Source organism: Nycticebus coucang, chromosome 1 (assembly GCF_027406575.1).
Source record: "Nycticebus coucang isolate mNycCou1 chromosome 1, mNycCou1.pri, whole genome shotgun sequence".
NCBI classification, from domain to species: Eukaryota; Metazoa; Chordata; class Mammalia; order Primates; family Lorisidae; genus Nycticebus; species Nycticebus coucang.
The window spans coordinates 110,328,213-110,349,541 of NC_069780.1; the positions used below are offsets into that span (position 1 = coordinate 110,328,213).

Here is a 21,329-nt window from a genome sequence, read left to right on the forward strand (position 1 = left end):
CTGACTAGTAAGGAAGTTTATATTTTGAGAAAAAGTAAATAGTAATAAGTACTGATGACTTAAACATTTAACTGTTATTATAGACAATGAGTAGGCCCATAAATACTTGGCTGATTTTAAGAAGTTCGTTCAAATTAAAAACTATACTTTCCTTTTCTTTTTGGTTCCGTTCTTTCAAACTGTTATTTTATGTGCTATCTTGTACTTTTTAACTGTGGGAGAGATATTTTACTCTAAGAATTCTCCTGGGGAACAATCAAGGAACTGAAACTCACAGCTAATTCTATAAAATCAACTCCTCCCGTGCACCGGGAATCTTCTCTCCAAGCATGTGAATGGAGCAGCCCAACATTCATAAACACTGTCCCACCGTCTGTAGCACACTTGTTTATAACAGACCCCAAGAGTCCTTGCCACACACGTGGGTTCCCTCTTGACGGTCAAGAGTCTTGAGCCTCACTGCCCTGGGCCACTTATTCCTTCCCCATCACTCCACAGTGCAGTTTTGTTAAAGGTCACCACTTCATTTTAATCCTATATGGTCTCCTAGAACCCAAGCGACACTCCCTTCCCCCCACATTCCCAGAAACTCAGCATTCCTTCTGGTTACTGAAAAATCAGTGTGCAAAAGCTGAACTCAATGCCTATAAGCAAACCGCCAGGAAGACGCTCTCCATAGTTATTCAGTGGAAAATAAACTGTCCCCCCTGAACAGTAGATGCCACTCCTTGCTGAGCACCTCAGCAATGCAGAGGTTTTTCTTCCAGAAAGTATCTCAAACACTCGGAACTTTCCAGAGCTACTGATTAAGTATTCCTGTCACTGATGCTCAGGTAAGTCAGAGGACCCAAGGTCCCCGCCTAAACGCTCTGCCTCATTCTGCCAAGCCGCAGACAATGTTGGGTCAATAATCATACAGCAGAGATTGCTAATCTCTGAGAAAACACTTTGTATTCTTGAAAGAGAGATACAAAGTAACCCTGGGTGATGTTATCATACCGCAGTCTCCATAGTCTCCGGTTCTGTTCAATGAAACAACCAGGACATGTCACAACACTTCACACCACACCCAGCACGGATCAGGTACACAGAAAGGTCAGGCCGTGAGCTCACACTCTAAAATGGAGGTCAGCACAGTGCTGGGGGCGGGCAGGAGGGTTATCTTCAACCCTAGAGATAAAAGTGCCAAATCAAATCGACATAGGCGCTGCTTATTTTCTTTCAGTATTTGGCGTTTTTACTTTTAGCATTTGGCTGAAATGAAATTTGGGCCACTCAAATGCCTTGTTTTGTAGCCCTGGGTGTCCGGTCACCAAGACACACTCCCAACCGAAGTGCCAATGACAGCGTTACCCACAAGGAGGAAGAGCCGCCAAGAAACACGGCACCAGCTGTTCCCCAGGGCCGCGGACGCAGCCTGGGCGCACGGCGACGGTCGCCAGTACTCACTGTGCGCGACTCCGGCCCCCAAGACCTCAGCTTGGTTTTCAGGATGTTTGCATGGCTGGCTGGGCTGGCCCCGGCAGTTTCTGCTTCTGCTCCAGCCCTAGACCAGCTCGCTGAGAACCGCGGGGCTGGGCGGTCGCGGACCGAGACGCAGGGCGCTCCCCGCCTCCTCCTGGCGGCCCTGCCCCCGAGCGCAGCGGGCAGGGAGGGGCTGCGCCGCTCCGCCGACTCGGCCGGAGCCGGGCGGCTGGGAGGCGGAGCATTTGGGGGTCCGGGCAGCGTGAGGGCCGGGCAGCGGGGATCCAGGCATCCGGGGGGTGAGTCGGGGGGGGCAGCGGAAGGGCCGGGCAGCTGGGGGGTGAGAGGGGGGCAGCGGGAGGGCCGGGCAGCCGGGGGGGGGGTATTGGGGGGGCAGCCGGAAGGCCGGGCAGCTGGGGTGGGGCGGCTAACATGGCAACCTAGCCTGTGACGCAGGCTACGCACTATGTGTGCGGCACACAGCCAGCCGGTGACAGGTCCACCACTCCCCCACTGTGACGCCGCCAAAATACGTGAGCGACTGTGGATGCAAGTCTCTCTCTTAAAACTATAAAGTGAATTAATAATGGTCACAACCAGAGATTCAGAAATACATTTTAAATCGTATAATGGATTTTTTAAACAGAGCAATTTAATAGATTCAGAATTATACTGAAATACTGTATACTGTATATTATTATAATTAACTTCAAAATTAAGAATGGATTTGATGCTATTTAATAAAATACAAATCACGAATCTGTACTGCTGTAAATGAGTAAATAAATAGAGGAAAAAACCACTTTCTTATAGAATTCCAACTAATCCATAGAGAATGAGTAATAGACTTAGAGAAAAGAGTTATGAAGCTTTAAAAATATATATATGGAAACCCAACTTCCCCCAACGCCATAAAACAACACTCTGGACCCAGAGCTTAGGGTGAGTCAGGGAAATGGTGGTGGTCAAGGTTTGAGGAACCAAGACCTCAGGCCTCCCTAGTGACGGCTGAGCAGTGACTCAGGGCTTTATCTACAAAACAGGTGACAGGGAGCATTAGAAAGGTGAACTCATCTGCTCAGCTTCACGCCCCATACATATTCCACCAGGCAGGCACTCAAGGCAGGGAGGGCCCTCTGACATCCCCTTTAAGGGGTTCCTTAACAGGGATCTTAGTTATTTTCTTTTTTCTTTTACTTCTGTCAAATAAAGCTGGTAAAGTAAGAATCTTTCCAATTCTAAGATTTTGTAGTTCCCTGAGCAGAAGGCCCTGTTCTTATCATTCTTCTTGGTGGAAATACAGGGTGTCAAGAAAATGTATACACATTTTAAGGAAGGAAAAAAACTATATTAAAATTGTAATGAGTCATGTTTGACTTCTGCAATTATAAGAGATACAATGTATAAAATAAGTGTTATTGATACATACTGAACATTACAATTTTAACACAGATTTTTTCCTTTCTTAAACTGTGTATACATTTTTTTGTCGCCCTCTGTATAGCTTTAAAAATGCCTTTTGTTGCTATTGATTATTAGAATTATCTTTCCTTTTTAAAGAAAAACTAAACCTCAGCTCATCTAGGTTTCACTGACTTTCATTTCTCCTGACAAAAATAGCATAGAGTGACTTATTTGGGCCACACCCCAATGGGGATATAGGCCTTGGGACCTATAGACCACGGAGTTAGGTGGCTCTGTATTTTTTTTTTTTCTTTTTGAGACAGAGTCTTACTCTGTAGCCCAGGCTAGAGTGCCACAGCCTCAGCCTGCCTCACAGCAACCTCAAACTACTGAGTTTCAGCAGTTCTCCTGTCTCACCCTCTTGAGTAGCAGGGACTACAGGCACCCACCATGACACCTGGATAATTTTTTTATTTCTAGTAGAGACAAGGTCTTGCTCTTGCTCAGGCTGGTCTCAAACTCCTGAGCTCAAGCAATCCACCCACCTTGGCCTCCCAGAGTGCTAGGATTACAGGTGTGAGCCATGGCATCCAGTCCCTATGACTATTTCTGAGCACCAAGAGAACAGATGAGTAATCATATGGTTATGAAATACATTTTTTGGGGCTACAGATCAGGTAAAGGGGCTCTTTTTCTCTGAGATGCAGGAGACATTGTTGTTCCTCGGACATGTCATGTCTATCACAATCCCAGTCATCCTTTCTCCCAGTGTGATCCTCAGATATCTGTATCTGAAACATCTGGGGGGCCTATTAATTACATAAAATCCTAAGCCTTCCCTCACCTTGGTAAATTAGAATTTCTGGGCTTGGAACCTGAGGATTTTAACCACATTCTCTAATTAATTTTTAGGTGATTGGCAGTCCCAGGGGTCCTCAAACTTTTTAAACAGTTCACTGTCCCTCAGACAGTTGGAGGGCCAGACTAGTTTAAAAAAAACAAAAAAAAAAACTATGAACAAATTTCTATGCACACTGCACATGTCTTATTTTGAAGTAAAAAAACAAATGGGAACAAATATAATCACACCGCCTCATGTGGCCTGCGGGCCGTAGTTTGAGGACCCTCGTGCTCAGCACTGCTTAGCCTTCTGGCTCCTCAAAGTGTGGGTGCCAGACCAGCAGCCTCAGCATCAAGTGGGAGCTTGTTAGAAAAGCAAAATCTCAGCCTCACCCCAACTTCCTGAATCAGAATATTCTTTAATAAACCCACTGATTCATCAGGTACATTAAAATATCAGAATTACTGCTCTGGATCTTATTTCTCAAACTTTGGTTATTTGCATGCAGTATTTTTTAAATTACCTGCATTTTTTAATGTAACTATATTAATCTTTTTTAAATAGATTTACTTTAACCTTTAATTTAGCCTCTCTTAAGCAAAAATATCAATAGGATTATGAATCTCATGCTAGTTCACTTTTTATAGCACATTAAAATATATTCATAATTATTAAAATAAAAATGTTTTCCTGACACAGAGTCATGTCAAACCACGCATTGTTCAAGGGGGCTAAGGGGTGATGCTGACTTTGAATGTCAGAATTTTGTGACAACTAGAGTTTTTCTAGTCCCTCATTCATATTACAGATGGGAAAAGTAAGAGTGTGGAGAACTGCGTAGTCAAAGTTACCAGATCTGCTATGATAGAACCAAGAGCATTTGGTTCAAAGTCACAAAAGCATTTCTGTGCTGGGTGTTTATTCCTTGGTAGATCTTTTCTCCTCCAGGCTAGGAGAAAAGTTGTTTGTGCCATTTTTTATTTTTTTTTAATTTTTACAAAAGGAGAACTTTATTCCTGCATGTTACATATGGCGCACATTGACTTGGGGGTGGAAACAAATGGTTAAATGTATTACATTAGTCCTGTACCCCAGAAGGTACTGCAGGGGCACTCAGGTGCACAGCAGTCCACAGTTGATGGTCTCTCAGGACGAAGATCACTAAGATAAGTCCCTTGTCCAATTAAAGTTGTAGCTATGGCTTGTGGTTCAGGGGTCTGGTGTTGGATGACTTGCGATTGTTTCAATATTGCTTAATCTCAAAGGCCAGTGCTTGTTTTGCATTTATATGCATCTTGTTCTTTCCTCAGACCTCTGCTCTAAGTGTTTCTACAGAGCTTAGTTTCCCTCTGAAATCATTCTTGGGCTCCAGACAAGGTACTGGACCTTTGAGCCAATAAGCAGGTTATTGGTAATAGTAATTGGGGAAAAATAAAGCTGTGGGTGAAAGGTTCCTTAAACATGCCATTTCCCATGACTTGTATGCTTTCCAGTTTCTCAGGTGTTCATGTATTTTCATTGTCAATCATAGTGAGCTAGTTTAATTCATCACAGAAACTCGCACCATCTTCTGTTTGAAAAGTTGCTGAACAATCTGCCATCAATGATTTTCCCTTCCATTCATTTAGCAGCTGGACATACATCTGAAAACTCTCACCATGTACCAATGATTTCCCACCTCATCAGTACATACCTTCCCAAAGTGGAGTCCAGAAGACTCACACCCGAGATTCCATGTAGTGTGGCACTTACGCTGGCCAGACGGCCAGACGGCCAGACGAGAATGTGAGTGGGAGTGAGCAATGCATGGAAGCCACTGGATCAGCAGTAGTGGAAGGAGTGACACAGCGGTAGAGCTGAGCGGTAATGCCAGGGGAGTTTCAGCCTGAGAATCTCACAGTGTTGCTGCATCTTCTTTCTGGCTGTAAAGCTTTAGATTCCTTCTTTTAGTCCCTCCTGAATTTCCCCACAAGCTACCCACTATTCCTTAAGAAAGTCCTTTGTGGATTAAGCTGGTCAGAGTAGATTACAATTAGAACTAACAACTTTAACCAGTACGTGGTCTTCTAATGTAATTGGAACCTGTTTCCTACTTGAACAAAGAAGTTGTTGAAACTGAAGTAGTCTGAGAAGTCCTCCCACATAAAACTGCAGGACTGACTATGGCTCACAGCTATTTCCATCTTTGCTTATGTAAGAGTCTATAATTTCAGAAGCCTTGTTAGTCTTCATTATTACTTTATCAAGAATTAAATTTTAGGCCAGGCACAGTAGCTGATGCCTGTAATCTTAGCACTCTGGGAGGCTGAGGCAGGTGGATTGCTTGAGCTCATGAATTCGAGACCGGCCTGAGCAAGAGTGAGACCCCTGTCTCTACTAAAAATAGAAAAACTGAGGCCAGAAGCTTGCTTGAACCCAGGAGTTGGAGGTTGCTGTGAGCTATGATGCCATTGCTCTACCCAGGGCCACAGCTTGAGACTCTCAAAAAAAAAAAAAAAATGTAGGGTGGGCACAGAGGTTCATGCCTATAATTCTAGCACTCTGGGAAGCTGAGGTGAGTGAATCACCGGAACTCACGAGTTTGAGACCACCGGAGCAAGGCGAGACCCTGTCTCTACTAAAAATAGAAAAAACTAGCTGAGTGTTGTAGAGGGTGCCTGTAGTTCCAGCTACTGTAAGACGAGGCGAGAGGATCTCGTGAGCCCAAGATTTTGAGGTTGCTGTGAGCTATGACAGCAGAGCACTCTACTGAGAGCAGTAGAGTTAAGACTGAGATTTTGTCTCAAAAACTAAAATAAAAATTACATTTTAAGCACTAAACATTTTATACTAATTATTTTCAGTTAGAAAAGTCTGTACAACTTAAGAGCTTTGAATCCTTCAAGCCCAGAACTACATGGAAGAAAAAATATTATCTATGGGCGTAAGTGCTTATTTTGTAAGAATTCTCATTTTGCAAAATATGGAAACCATTCTATAATACACAGCTTACAATATGCTTCAAAACTTTTTAAGGTTTCTGCAGTAACTAAAATTATCACTTATTTTAAATTTCAAATTGAATATGTCCAGAATCAAAAAAACCTAAAACTGATTCTTATTGCCAATTGTGTCTCCCTTTTTGTCCTGCCTTTTCTGGATATTATTCTGCTGTGTATGCTATAGCTGTGTAATAAGAGGCTCCAAGTCATCACAAAGGCTATTTCTTATCCACAAAAGCTTTTCTAAATGATGCATGGGAATGATGATCTTTAAGGGATAATGATATAAATAAATTATAGTCATTCCGATCAAGTATCAAAAGAAGAAATAAGCAAGTATATTTCTTCAATACTTTGTAAGAATTTAAGATATGTGAAAGGTGAAGAATTAAAACCTGGAAAACTAATGTTCAGGAAACTGGTGAAGGAAAGTGACTCAGAAAAGCACAGTGAGAAGGAAATAGCTACAGGAGACAGAAGAATGGAGCTGGAAAAACCACAGTGGTTTAAAAGTCAAGGAAAGAATTTCAGCTTTGCTTTTAAATAGTAAAATAAGTATATGGCTAAAATGTCTTCACCCACTAGCTGTGCCCCATGCCCCTCCCCAAGCTTCTTAAGACAAAACAGGGTTTGGGGAGAGAGTTACAAATTCTTTATAACCATCCCATCTCAGAATGATTGCATGATAACCTCCATGTGATAAAAAAAAAAAGGGGGTCTGATTCTCTCTTTTTTTTTATTATTAAATCACAGCTGTGTACATTAGTGCAGTCAAGGGGTACAATGTGCTGCTTTCACATACAATCTGAAATATTTTCATCAAACTGTCTAACATATTCTTCATGGGATTTTCTTAGTTATTGTATGAAGATATTTGAATTCTGCATTTAGTAAGTTTCGCCTGTACCCATTCTAAGATGAACCGAAGGTGTGGCCCCACCCATAACCCTCCCTCCACCACAACCTCCCCCCTCCCCTCCCCTCCCTTGGCCCATTCCCCATATTCTTGTGCTATAGTTGGGTTATAGCCTTCATGTGAAAGCTATAATTTAGCTTCATAGTACGGCTAAGTACATTGGATACTTTTTCTTCCATTCTTGAGATACTTTGCTAGGAAGAATATGTTCCAGCTCCATCCATGTAAACATGAAAGAGGTAAAGTCTCCATCTTTCTTTAAGGCTGCATAATATTCCATGGTATACATGTACCACAATTTGTTAATCCATTCATGGGTCGATGGACACTTGGGCTTCTTCCATGACTTAGCAATTATGAAACTGGGTTGCAATAAACATTCTGGTACAGATGTCTTTGTTATATTGTGATTTTTGGTCTTCCAGGTATATACCTAGTAAAGGAATTATAGGATCAAATGGCAGGTCTATTTTTAGATTTCTGAGTATTCTCCAAACATCCTTCCTAAAGGAACGATTAGTGTGCATTCCCACCAGCAGTGTGTAAGTGTTCCCTTTTCTCCACATCCACGCCAACATCTCTGGTTTGGGGATTTTGTTACGTGAGCTAATCTTACTGGAGTTAGGTGATATTTCAAGGTAGTTTTGATTTGCATTTCTTTGATGATTAAGGATGATGAGCATTTTTTCATGTGTCTGAAGGCTGTGTGCCTATCTTCTTTAGAGAACTTTCTCTTCAAGTCTTTTGCCCACTCTGAGATGGGATCACGTGTTCTTTTCTTGCTAATACATTTGAGTTATCTGTGAATTCTGGTTATTAAACCTTTTTTGGAGGTATAGCCTGCAAATATTTTACTCCCATTCTGAGGGCTGTCTGCTTGCTATACTTACTATGTTCTTGGCAGTGCAGAAGCTTTTTAGTTTGATCAGGTCCCAGTAGTGTATTTTTGATACTGCTTCAATTGAATGGGGAGTGCTCCTCATAAAATATTCACCTAGGCCGATTCCTTCAAGAGTTTTCCCTGCACTTTCTTCAAGTATTTTTATAGTTTCATGTCTTAAGTTTACATCTTTTATCCAGTGAGAGTCTATCTTAGATAATGGTGAAAGGTGTGGGTCCAGTTTCAGTCTTCTACAGGTCGCTAGCCAGTTCACCCAGCACCATTTTTTAAATAAGGAGTCTTTTCCCCACTGAATGTTTTTGATCGGCTTGTCAAAGATCAAATAATGGTAAGTAGCTGGATTCATCTCTTGGTTCTCTATTCTGTTCCAGACATCTACCTCTCTGTTTTTGTGTCAATACCATGCTGCTTTGATCACTATTGATATATAGTACAATCTCAGGTCTGGTGGCGTGATTCCTCTTGCTTTGTTTTTATTTCTGAGTAATGTAACCTTGGCTATTCAAGGTTTTTTCTGATTCCATATAAAATGAAGTATTATATTTTCAAGATGTTTAAAATATGACAATGGAGCTTTATTAGGAATTGCATTAAAATTATATATTGCTTTGGGTAGTATAGACATTTTAACAATGTTGTTTCTTCCCAGCCATGAGCATGGTATGTTTTTCCATTTGTTAACATCTTCAGCTATTTCTTTTCTTAAACTTTCATAGTTCTCTTTATAGAGATCTTTCATGTCCTTTGTTAGGTAAACTCCCAAATATTTCATCTTCTTTGGCACTACTGTGAAAGGAATAGACTCCTTGACTGTTTTTTTGGCTTGGCTACTGTTGATATATATAAAGGCTACAGATTTATGGGTGTTGATTTTGTAGCCTGAGACATTGCTGTATTCCTTCATCACTTCTAAATGTTTTGTAGTAGAATCCCTGGTATTTTCCAGATACACGATTATATCATCTGTGAAGAGGGAATGTTTTATCTCTTCTGACTCTATGTGGATACACTTGGTCATCTTTTCTTCCCTAATTCGAATGGCAAAAACTTCCATTACAATGTTAAAGAGCAAAGGAGACAATGGGCAACCCTATCTGGTTCCTGATCTAAGTGAAAATGATTTCAATTTAACTCCATTCAATACGACATTAGCTCTGGGTTTGCTGTAGATGGCCTCTATTAGTTTAAGAAATGTCCCTTTTATACCAATTTTCTTAAGTTCTGATCATGAAGGGATGATGGATATTATCAAAAGCTATTTCTGCATCAATTGAGAGAATCATATGGTCTTTATTTTTTAATTTGTTTATGTGCTGAATTAGATTTATAGATTTACGTATTTTGAACCAGCCTTGAGACCCTGGGATAAATCCCATTGGTCATGGTGTATAATATTTTTGATGCGTTGTTGGATTCTGTTTGTTAGGATCTTATTGAATATTTTTGCATCAATATTCATTAGTGATATTGGTCTATAATTTTCTTTTCTTGTTGGGTCTTTTCCTGGTTTAGGGATCAAGGTGATGTTTGCTTCATAGAATGTGCTGGGTAATAGTCCTTCTTTTTCTATATTTTAAAAGAGGTTTGGTAATATAGACACTAGTTCTACTTTAAAGGATTGGTAGAATTCTGACGTGAAGCCATCTGGTCCCGGGCTTTTCTTTTTAGGAAGATTTTGTATAGTTGATGCTATTTGAGAACTGGGTATAGGCCTGTTCAACATTTCCACTTCATTCTGGCTAAGTCTTGGTAGGTGGTGTGCTTCCAAGTATTGGTCAATTTCCTTCAGATTTTCATATTTCTGAGAGTAAAGTTTCTTGTAATATTCGTAAAGGATTTTTTGAATTTCTGAGGGGTCTGCTGTTATTTCATCTTTACCATTCCTGATAGATGAAATGAGAAATTTTACTTTTTTTCCTGGTTAGGTTAGCCAAAGGTTTATCTATTTTATTGACCTTTTCAAAAAACCAACTTTTTGATTTATTGATCTGTTGTATAATTCTTTTGTTTTCAATTTTATTTAATTCAAGTCTAATTTTGGTTATTTCTTTTCTTCTGCTGGGTTTGGGGTTGAAATGTTCTTCCTTCTCCAGTTTCTTGAGATGTTCCATTAAGTTGTTAACTTCCTCTCTTTCCATTTTCTTGAGGAAGGCTTGCAGTGCTATAAATTTCCCTCTTAGGACTGCCTTTGCAGTATCCCAGAGGTTCTGATAATTCATGTCTTCATTGTCGTTTTGTTTAAAAAATTTGGTAATTTCCTTCTTAATCTCGTCTATGACCCCTCTATCCTTCAGCATAAGGTTATTTAGCTTCCATGAGCATGAAGATTCCTGTTCTTATTGAGTTCAACTTTTATTCCATGATGGTCTGAGAAGGTGCAAGGAATAATTTCTATTTTTTTAAATTTGCTGAGGTTAGACATGTGACCTAGGATGTGAGCAATTTTGGAGTACGTTCCGTGGGCTGATGAGAAGTATGTGTATTCAATTTTGTTGGGATGAAATGTTCTGTAGATGTCTGTTAAATCCAGATGTTGAATGGTTAAGATTAAATCTGAAATTTCTTTGCTTAGCTTTTTTTTGGAGGATCTATCCAACAGTGCTAAAGGAGTGTTAAAATCTCTGACTACTATGGAACTGGAGGAAATCAAGTTGCTCATGTCTGTTAGAGTTTCTCTTAAAAATTGAGACACATTCTGGTTGAATGCATGAATATTAATAATTGAAATCTCATCATATTGAGTATTACCTTTAACAAATATGAAGTGTCCATCCTTATTCTTCCTCATTTTGGTTGGTTTAAAGCCTAATGTATCTGCGGAAAAGATTGCATCACCGCTTTTTTCTGCTTTCCATTTGCCTGGAATATAAATGACCATCCCTTTACCTTGAGTCTATATTTATCTTTTAAGGTAAGATGAGATTCTTCTATGCAGCAGATATCTGGCCTGAGTTTTTATATCCAGTCAGTCAACCTGTGCCTCTTTAGAGGACAATTTAAACCACTCACATTAATTGAGAACATTGATAAGCCTTTCGAAAGTCCAGTGGACATTTTTAATCCTTTTGCGACTGTCGAAGTTAGAATTTTATCAAAAGTTTCTGGGTGAGTTCACTTTTGTGGTGGAGGATTATGCTGGTCATAATGGAGAATAGGTCTGAGAATATCCTGTAGCACTGGTTTAGTTATGGCAAATTTCTTCAACATGGGAATGTCATTGAAGTATTTAATTTCTCCCTCATAAATGAAACTCAGTTTAGCTGGGTACAGGATCCTGGGGTGAAAGTTATTTTGTTTTAGAAGATTAAAAGTTGATGACCATCCTCTTCTAGCTTGAAAGTTTTCATCAGAGAGATCTGCAGTTATTCTAATATTCTTCCCCTTGTAGGTTATGGTTTTCTTATGTCTGGCTGCTTTCAGAATTTTCTCCTTCATATTACTTTAATGAAATTCATTGTGATGTGTCTGAGGGATGTCTTATTCGGGTTTAGTCGTGCTGGAGTTCTGAAACTGTCTGCTATCTGAATTTCAGAATCACTTGGCATGTCTGGAAAGTTCTCTTTCATAATCTCATGAAGAAGAGACTCTGTGCTTTGTGAAGCCACTTCATCACTTTCAGGGATCCCTATAAGGTGAATATTGGTTTTCTTTGAATTATTCCAGAGCTCTCTGAGAGAGTGATCAGTTTTTGCCCTCCATTTCTCTTCCTCTTTGAGAGTTTGGGAGCGTTCGAAAGCTTTGTCTTCAATGTCAGAAATCCTTTCTTCTGCTTGCTCCATTCTGTTACTGAGGGATTCTACAGTATTTCTCAGATCTTTGAGGGCTGCAACTTCTTGTCTCAATGTGTCAAAATCTTTCATCTTTTTGTCTTTGAATTCATTGAATTATTGAGATATCTTTAGGATTGCTGTTTGAAATTCTAATTTGATCTTATTAGCTATCCAGATTCTGAATTCTATTTCTGACATCTCAGCCATTTGTTTATGCATGGGATCTTGTGCTGCCTGCTTTGTTGTTCCTGGGGGAGTTAATCTACTCTGAATATTTATATTGCCGGAGTTTTTCCGTTGATTCCACTCCATTATTGTTTTTCACTGTTGCCTCTGGCCGTCCTCAGAGTTGGGGAGGTGTCTCTGCAAGATTAGACCCCAGTGGGATCACTCTATTGTTGCTGGAACTTTGTAGGGAGCGACCCTGTGTAGCTCCTCTGGGAATGCCCCAGCCAGGGAGTTCTGGCTGTGGGATAAGCTCTGGAGTGTGACACACCTGGATCCAGCAACAGGGCAGGGGATGGTGCACACAGTTCTGGGAGTACCTGGAGCCCCAGGACTTTGGCACAGAGAGCCCAGATCTCCAGCAGTCTCTGGCAAGGAGAAGGGCGTGGGTGGCTCGGCTTCCAGAGTCCCTCTCCAGACTGGTGGGGCCGGTGCGAAGGCAGAGAGGGTACAGGAGGGAGGACATGGGTTGTGCGGCTCCCGGAGTTCCTGGCCAGGCCTGGTGGAGGCCCAGTGGGCACGGGGCACGAGGCCATTACTGGTAGAGTCCCTGGCCAGGGTGGGCTTGCAGAGGCCTGGTGGGTGCGGGGCTTGGGGCACGGGGCTGCACAGTTAGGGATCTGATTCTTATGATTAAGTTCAAGAAAAAGCTGTGTGTGGCTTTCTGCAACACACTAAACCTTCAAAAGTTTAGGTAATGGCAATTCTGGGAACATTTACAAATAGCTCACTAAATATCATTGAGTCGATGTTTTGATAATGAAGCTTCTCATTTTTAGAGGTGTAACTTAAGTGTATGCAAAATTCAAGTCCTCAAAAGTAATCTTTTTTAGTTAGCAGTCTTTTTTTGTTGTAGGCTTAGAAGCAGCAGCATATGAGGTAACCACAGGATAGATGCATTTCTTTCAGCACCTACAAAATGCCAGGCCCAGGGCTGAGTGTTTATATATTTTTTTCTTTTGTTTTCTTTTTTTGAGACAGAGCCTCGCTCTGTTGACCTCGGTAGAGTGCTGTGATGTCATAGCTCACAGCAACCTCAGACATCAGTCTTTGGCTCAAGAGATCATCATTTTGCCTCAGCCTCCTGAGTAGCAGGGACAACAGGTGCCCACCACAATGCCCAGCTATTTTTAGAGATGGGGTCTTGCTCTTGATCTGGCTGATCTCCAACCCTTGAGCTCAAGTAATCCACCCACGTCAGCCTCCCCTTTATATTTTATTCCATTTAAGCTTCTCAACAGCCCTGACAAGAGAAATCTTATCCTCATTTTACAGATGAGGAAACTGAGGCCCAGTGGGACTAAATAAATAATAAATGGCAGAGAAGAAATTCAGATTTGTGCGTGTTTGGCCAAGTGATCATTTACCCAGTGAGCATCAATGCTGCAGTGTCCCCAGAAGCAACAGAATGTCTAACACAGAGAAGACCCCAGTTTTGAATTTATGTTGGTGCCAAACATTAATTTACTCCCTGTGTTTATAATTCATAGTCTTTCAATTACTTTTATCCTTTTAATGACCAGTAGAAGAAGAACTTTGAAAAGGCCATAAATCAGACCCATATGGCATTCAGCTTTATAGGGCTCAATCTTCTCTCTCAGCTGATTCTTGTCAGGCACCTTTAAGGGACCGTGGAGCAGCCAGAGTTCTTTCTGGAAGGACTAAATTATTAACTCTTCATCAAGCAAGTGGTGAACGCGAATCGGAGAAGTCTGACTTCCATAGGATAGCCACCAGTTTTAAATGCTTTTTAAATAGTTCTATAGACAGTCTTAAAATTTAGGTTAAAGTTTTAGATAATCTTGGACATGCTGAAAGACCATAAAGCTAAAACAGGCTGAATATAACTTTATAAAATATACTAGCTAAAATTAGTTTCTTGTCTTGAAAGTTGACATTTCAGCTTTCATGAGTTGCAAAGCACTGAAGTGTTATACTCCCAAAAGAAAAACAGTGTTTACACAGAGCTTTAGAGGAAAGCTGTGTCTGGCCCCTCCCTCTGCCTTACTGGCCTTGTGAACTTACTGAACCAGATTACTTAACCTCTTTGAGTCCTGGTTTCCTCAGTAATAGAGGAATAATAATGAGGTCGTGAAGGGGTTACATGAGATAATTACACAGAGCAGCACTCAACAGAGAGCTTTGGGTGGTTTATGGTCACGAGGAGGATTTGAATTATTTTCTGAAGAGGTGAAGAAACCCGATGTTATCTATAGACATTCATGATAATAACAATTGTTGAATGCTTATTATTATATGCCAGGAAAAAATAAGTGGTTTTACTAGTTTTTTGGTTTTTTTTGTTTTTTGGCCGGGACTGAACCCACCACCTCCGGTATATGGGGCCGGCGCCCTACTCCTTTGAGCCATAGGCACTGCCCTGGTTTTACTAGTTTTTAAGTCATTTAAATTGTTCTTAACATTCTAGGGTGGCACCTGTGGCTCAGAGGAGTAGGATGCTGGTCCCATATACCAGAGGTGGTGGGTTCAAACCCAGCCCCGGCCAAAAACTGAAAAAAAAAAGAAGTTACATTCTCGGCTTGGCGCCTGTGGCTGAAGCAGCTAAGGTGCCAGCCACATACACCTGAGCTGACTATTCGAATCTAGCCAGGGCCTGCCAAACAACAATGACGGCTGCAGCCAAAAAATAGCTGGGCATTGTGGCAGGTGCCTGTAGTCCCAACTACTTGGGAGGCTGAGGCAAGAGAATTGCTTGAGCTCAGGAGTTGGAGGTTGCTGTGAGCTGTGATGCCACCCACACTCTACCCAGGGCAACAGCTTGTGGCTCTGTCTCAAAATAAATAAATAAATAAATAAATAAAGAAGTTACATTCTCTTCTCTAGCATAGTAATGATATTTGTTCAAAAACCTAAGTGAAATACAGACGCTCCTTGCTTCCCGGACAGGCCCCACCCATTAATGTCATCCCCTGCAGAGCAGAGCAGGGGTCTCTGCATGTTCATGAGGTGACTGACCTTGGGGGTGGGAGCTATTCTTCCAGTAGAGCTTCTGGAGGGTTGACTGGTCCCAAGACTTGCTGCTTTTTTCTTTAAAGTAGAAAATATTAGTTTCAATGGGGGGAAACACTTCAACAATAAAGTCAAATGGAAATTTTCTTATCAATACAAATATTTTCTCAATCAAACATTAGACTAATATTCTAAACACATCAAAAGTAAACATATGTTTTAAATTTTTCATAACTTTGCTTAGAAGTTGACTTAATCTCTATTGTTCAATATTCAATGATCTGCAGAAATCCTCTCATGGGCAGCTGTCCCCCCGCAGTGCACTTGCAGTAGTTGCTCTCACACTTACAGTGCCACAGAGAGTGCACAGGTCCTGTGGAGGATGATTTAACAGTATCTGTCAAAGGTGCAATCCTATCTATAAAAACTTAGGGAGATAATAAGAGAAAAGCAAAAGCTTTTTCTTCAAAGATATTCATCATAGTATTATAACAGCAATAAGCTGAAAACAAAATGTATATGATAATCTTTATTGAGTACTCATGATATGACAGGTAATTTTCCATTAGAAGGATATAAGTATAGATGACTACAGAATAATGATGCTTTAATAATAAAGCCTATCAGAATATTATTCTAAGCAATCAAAGTGTTTTAAGAACCTGTGTAACAACTTATTTAATCTTCTCATTAACCAACATAAAGCTGGTACTATTGTTATTGATTGCCATTTTATGGGTGAGGAGACTGAGGGACAGATGAATAAAGTGAATTATTCATTTTTTATGAAATGGAAAAGGGCAGGATGTCTGCTTCAGGCTCTGCTCTCTCAGCTACTATATTGCCTCCCATAACAGGAGTGCTACGGTTCAGCTAGGGCAGTGGTTCTCAGCCTTCCTAATGGAGTGATATATTTTCACTGTTACAAAGGGATCGTGACACACAGGTTGATAACTACTGAGCTAGCGGAAATATCATGTGCTTATTAATAGTCATTTCTAAGGAGAACATTTCATTAAATAAGAACATTATTTAAAAAGCATATCATTCACATTTTATAAAGTCAATTCAGATTATAAAATCTTACTTATAGGGTGGTGCCTGTGGCTCAAAGCAGTGGGGCATGGGCCGCATATACCGGAGGTGGTGGGTTCAAACCCGGCCCTGGCCCAAAAGCAGCAAAAAATAAAAAATAAAACCTTACTTATAGTGTCATCTCTGAAGTTCATATGGGATTATTCTCTCATGATGTTGCATGTAAGAAAAAAAAATTCATCTTGGACTTTCTTGTATTGCCTTATACAACTATTTTAACTGAGAAAAGGAAAATAAAAAAAAGTAAAGGTAAAAAATGCAGATGCTTTCTTAACAAGACCTTAACATCCTGTACCTCTTATTAATAGACATCTATGTTGCAGAAAACCAAACATATGAATTATAAACTTTTGTAACATAAAAGGTGATATTATGCTCCAAGTCTGTAAAATTTGAGTAATGTGCTGCAACCATAAACACAGGACACTGTGACACACGATCAGCTTTGAGAACACAGCAGACTGTGACACAGGATCAGCTTTGAGAACACAGGAGAGTGGGACACAGGATCAGCTTTGAGAACACAGGACACTGGGACACACAATCAGCTTTGAGAACACAGGAGACTGGGGCACAGGATCAGCTTTGAGAACACAGGAGACTGGGACACAGGATCAGCTTTGAGAACACAGGAGACTGGGACACACGACCATCTTTGAGAACACAGGAGAGTGGGACCCACGATCAGCTTTGAGAACACAGGAGACTGGGACACACGATCAGCTTTGAGAACACAGGAGACTGGGACACAGGATCACCTTTGAGAACACAGGAGACTGGGATACACGATTAGCTTTGAGAACAGAGGAGAGTGGGGCACACAATCAGCTTTGAGAACACAGGAGACTGGGACCCAGGATCAGCTTTGAGAACACAGGAGACTGTGACACAGGATCACCTTTGAGAACACAGAAGACTGGGACGCACAATTAGCTTTGAGAACAGAGGAGAGTGGGGCACACAATCAGCTTTGAGACCACAGGAGACTGGGACCCAGGATCAGCTTTGAGAACACAGGAGACTGTCACACAGGATCACCTTTGAGAACACAGGAGACTGGGATGCACGATTAACTTTGAGAACAGAGGAGAGTGGGGCACACGATCAGCTTTGAGAACACAGGAGACTGGGGCACAGGATCAGCTTTGAGAACACAGGATACTGGGACACACGATCACCTTTGAGAACACAGGACACTGGGACACATGATCAGCTTTGAGAACACAGGAGACTGGGGCACAGGATCAGCTTGGAGAACACAGGAGACTGGGACACAGGATCAGCTTTGAGAACACAGGAGACTGGGACGCACAATTAGCTTTGAGAACAGAGGAGAGTGGGGCACACAATCAGCTTTGAGACCACAGGAGACTGGGACCCAGGATCAGCTTTGAGAACACAGGAGACTGTGACACAGGATCACCTTTGAGAACACAGGAGACTGGGATGCACGATTAACTTTGAGAACAGAGGAGAGTGGGGCACACAATCAGCTTTGAGAACACAGAAGACTGGGACCCAGGATCAGCTTTGAGAACACAGGAGACTGTGACACAGCATCACCTTTGAGAACACAGGAGACTGGGACGCACAATTAGCTTTGAGAACAGAGGAGAGTGGGGCACACAATCAGCTTTGAGTACACAGGAGAGTGGGGCACAGGATCAGCTTTGAGAACACAGGAGACTGGGGCACACGATCAGCTTTGAGACCACAGGAGACTGGGACCCAGGATCAGCTTTGAGAACACAGGAGACTGGGGCACACGATCAGCTTTGAGACCACAGGAGACTGGGACCCAGGATCAGCTTTGAGAACACAGGAGACTGTGACACAGGATCACCTTTGAGAACACAGGAGACTGGGATGAACGATTAACTTTGAGAACAGAGGAGAGTGGGGCACACAATCAGCTTTGAGAACACAGGAGACTGGGACACAGGATCAGCTTTGAGAATACAGGAGACTGAGACACAGGATCAGCTTTGAGAACACAGGAGAGTGAGACCCACGATCAGCTTTGAGACCACAGGAGACTGGGACAGAGTATCAGCTTGAGAACACAGGAGACTGGGACCCATGATCAGCTTGAGAACACAGGAGACTGGGACAGAGTATCAGCTTGAGAACACAGGAGACTGTGACACACGATCAGTTTTGTGATCACAGTACTGTGGCTTCACAGCTCACAGCAACCTCAAACTCTTGGGCTCAAGAGATCCTCCTGCCTCAGCCTTCTGAGTAGATGCGACTACAATCACTTGAAGATCGCCTGGTTAGTTTTTCCTATTTTAAGTGGAAACAATGTCTCACTCTTGCTTAGGCTGCTGGTCAACTCCCAGGCTCAGACCATCTACCCATCTTGGCCTCCCAGAGTGCTGGGATTACAAGTATGAACCACTGCACCCGGCACAGAGTGTACATATTTTTATAAAATGGTATCTAGGGAAACCCAGAGGCATTTGCAGGTGCTCCAGCTCCCAGGTGTCATCTGTAGAATAAGCAAATAGTCTCTCCTAGGCATACAAAGTCTATTATTAACCAAGGAAAGAAAAAAACCTAGATAAGTGTCATAGAAACGAAAAGACTATCAAAAAGCTAGTAATATGAGTGTGAGAAGTAAGCTGGAGAAAGGAGGGGTGGTCTAAATTTTTCCCAGATTGCAAGTGTTTTTCAAATTGTGATGGCTTCTCCTGATAACTATAATGTACAAATGAGTTCGGTGTAGAAGTTGAGGCATGAGACATAAATACCAGTACACAGCAGTAAGGTATTTATTTCAATCTCATCATTCACTTCAACTTCCCCATTTTCCAGTGAGGAAACTGAAGGAGAGCAGGTCATTGTCCTATGTGGCACAGCTGCCCCAAACTCCAGCTATTACCCTGTGGTCTCAGTTCCCGCTGAGGAAGGCCGCGTTCCAAGCCTGGGCTGACTACAGATCCCATTCATTGTATCCCCAGATCCCGGAGCTCAGCTTGCCTGTACAGTCTGTAAATGAATTCCACTACTTACAATGTATCAAGCAGAATTGTTAACAAAAATTAAAATGAGAAGAAAAATTGCTTGCTTTCTGGCTGTGATGAAACTATTATGTTAAAAGTCATAACAGTCTAAACTTAATACACATGATGATTTTCTTTTTAATTCTATACCAACTCAAAGTTCATTTTAAAAAAAAATTACTTACTAATAAATTCAATGTCTTTTAACTCAACTGAGCATCCTCCAACTTTCCTATGGGAATGACCTGTTATGCCAAAGACTCTTTTGCCCTCAGAGCTGCCTGGATTACTTAGTCTGCACAGGATGAATTTAGTTCAGCTGAAATGATAGTGTAATTTGTAAAAATTAACCTTCATTAAATATTACCTCACAAATATTTATTAAACCCTTGTCAATGTTGGGCATTCAAAACACAATACAAAAGCTTAGAAATACACACACACATAGCAGAGGTTCCCTATTTTAAGATTAGTAACCAGAGTTTAATAACAAATTGTTTTGGTGGATGTATTAGCTTCCTCTCTTCATTTGTATCTGACCTCAAGAAATCATTTGTTCATTCATTCACTGGACACTGTGAGCCTGGTCCTATTCTAGGCAATGAGGATATAATAGCCAAGCAAAATGAAAAAGCTCCTGCTCCCAAAGTGTTCACATGCCAGTAGGAAGACTCAGCCTCTAAATAAGTCTATAAAAAACAAGATAATTTCTGAGAACAAAATGGTTTCAGAGTGCTGAGTGCTGAACAGACGGTAAAAGAGGGTGTTGTAACAGGGAGTGACTGGCTGAGGGTTGCTTCAGACAGGACGGATGAAGAAGCAAAATTTGACTAAGGCCCTAGTGTTGTGAAGAAAGCAGTCCGGCCCATAATGCAGTGTTTTCAACCTTTTTTCTCTCACAGCACACTTGAACCTATAGTTACACCTCCACTGCACACTTAAATTATGTTGATCCAAAAACAAAGCATAAAAAAGAATATATTTACTGTGCTTTGAACTTCTTTTGAAAACGATTTAATCAATGATCTATAAAAAAATTTGTGGCACACCTAAGATTATCTCACGGCACTCTGCTTGAAAATCACTAAAATATGGGCTAGGAGAGATAAGGCGTTCAAGGTGGACAAAGCAAAGGTCTTGAGGTGGGGATGGGCACAGCGAGCAGGCGGAACAGAAAGAAGCCAGGGCAGCAGCAGTGTGGTGGGCACAGGCACAGGCACTAGGAGACGAGGCAAGATGTAGGACAAAGATACTCAGCCTGGGGCGATGTGCATTCAGGACAGCCCCACAGTCAGATGAGCCTGGGAGCTCCCGCCAGGCTCTGTCCTGCTCCCTGGTCTTCTTCTGGTGTCAGCTGCCTCCATGAGTCCTCCTTTGCCTCCAGTTCTTAAGGACCTCTGGCTTCATGTCACCTTGCGCTTAGTTTTGTGGGAAAGTCCTTCACCCCTACATCTCTCACAATCAGCATGAGTTCTGAGAAATCTCACGCTGACCTGGACTCATCCCTCACCTGGCTAGGTCTGCATACCCGCTAACTAGTGATGGGGCTAGGCCTGTCCCCAGACAGAGCAGAGTTCATCTACTCACAGTAAGCAGAAAACTCATCTGTCATTAGGCAGATCTGCACTAATCTCTAAAAGATTAACATGTTAGATGAGAATGCTAATCCTATAATAAGATCAATTTTTGAGTTAAATTACTTTACTTCATTCCCATAAATCCATGGATGGAGACCAAGGAGTCAGTTTCTTCTTGTC

At 41.5% G+C, this 21,329-nt stretch overlaps 1 protein-coding gene and 1 non-coding gene across 13 annotated transcripts in view; both read right to left on the reverse strand.

Moving 5' to 3' along the window:
* CAST (calpastatin) overlaps positions 1–21,329 on the reverse strand; it is a 131,842-nt gene that overhangs the window by 72,901 nt on the left and 37,612 nt on the right. For 10 of the 12 annotated variants that reach the window (XM_053586231.1, XM_053586201.1, XM_053586211.1 and 7 more), the window contains one exon: positions 15,479–15,550. Coding sequence is in view for 1 of the 12 variants with exons in the window: in XM_053586201.1 (XP_053442176.1) it covers positions 15,479–15,550 (72 nt within the window). In the remaining 11 variants the exon portion in view is untranslated. Of the gene's footprint in view, positions 1–1,449; positions 1,688–15,478; positions 15,551–21,329 lie in introns of those variants that run through there. The other 2 variants (XM_053586238.1, XM_053586221.1) reach the window with 2 other exon arrangements.
* Positions 5,202–5,266, reverse strand: LOC128592953 (small nucleolar RNA SNORD29). The gene has a single exon (XR_008382161.1). It is a non-coding gene; the product is annotated as a small nucleolar RNA SNORD29 (small nucleolar RNA).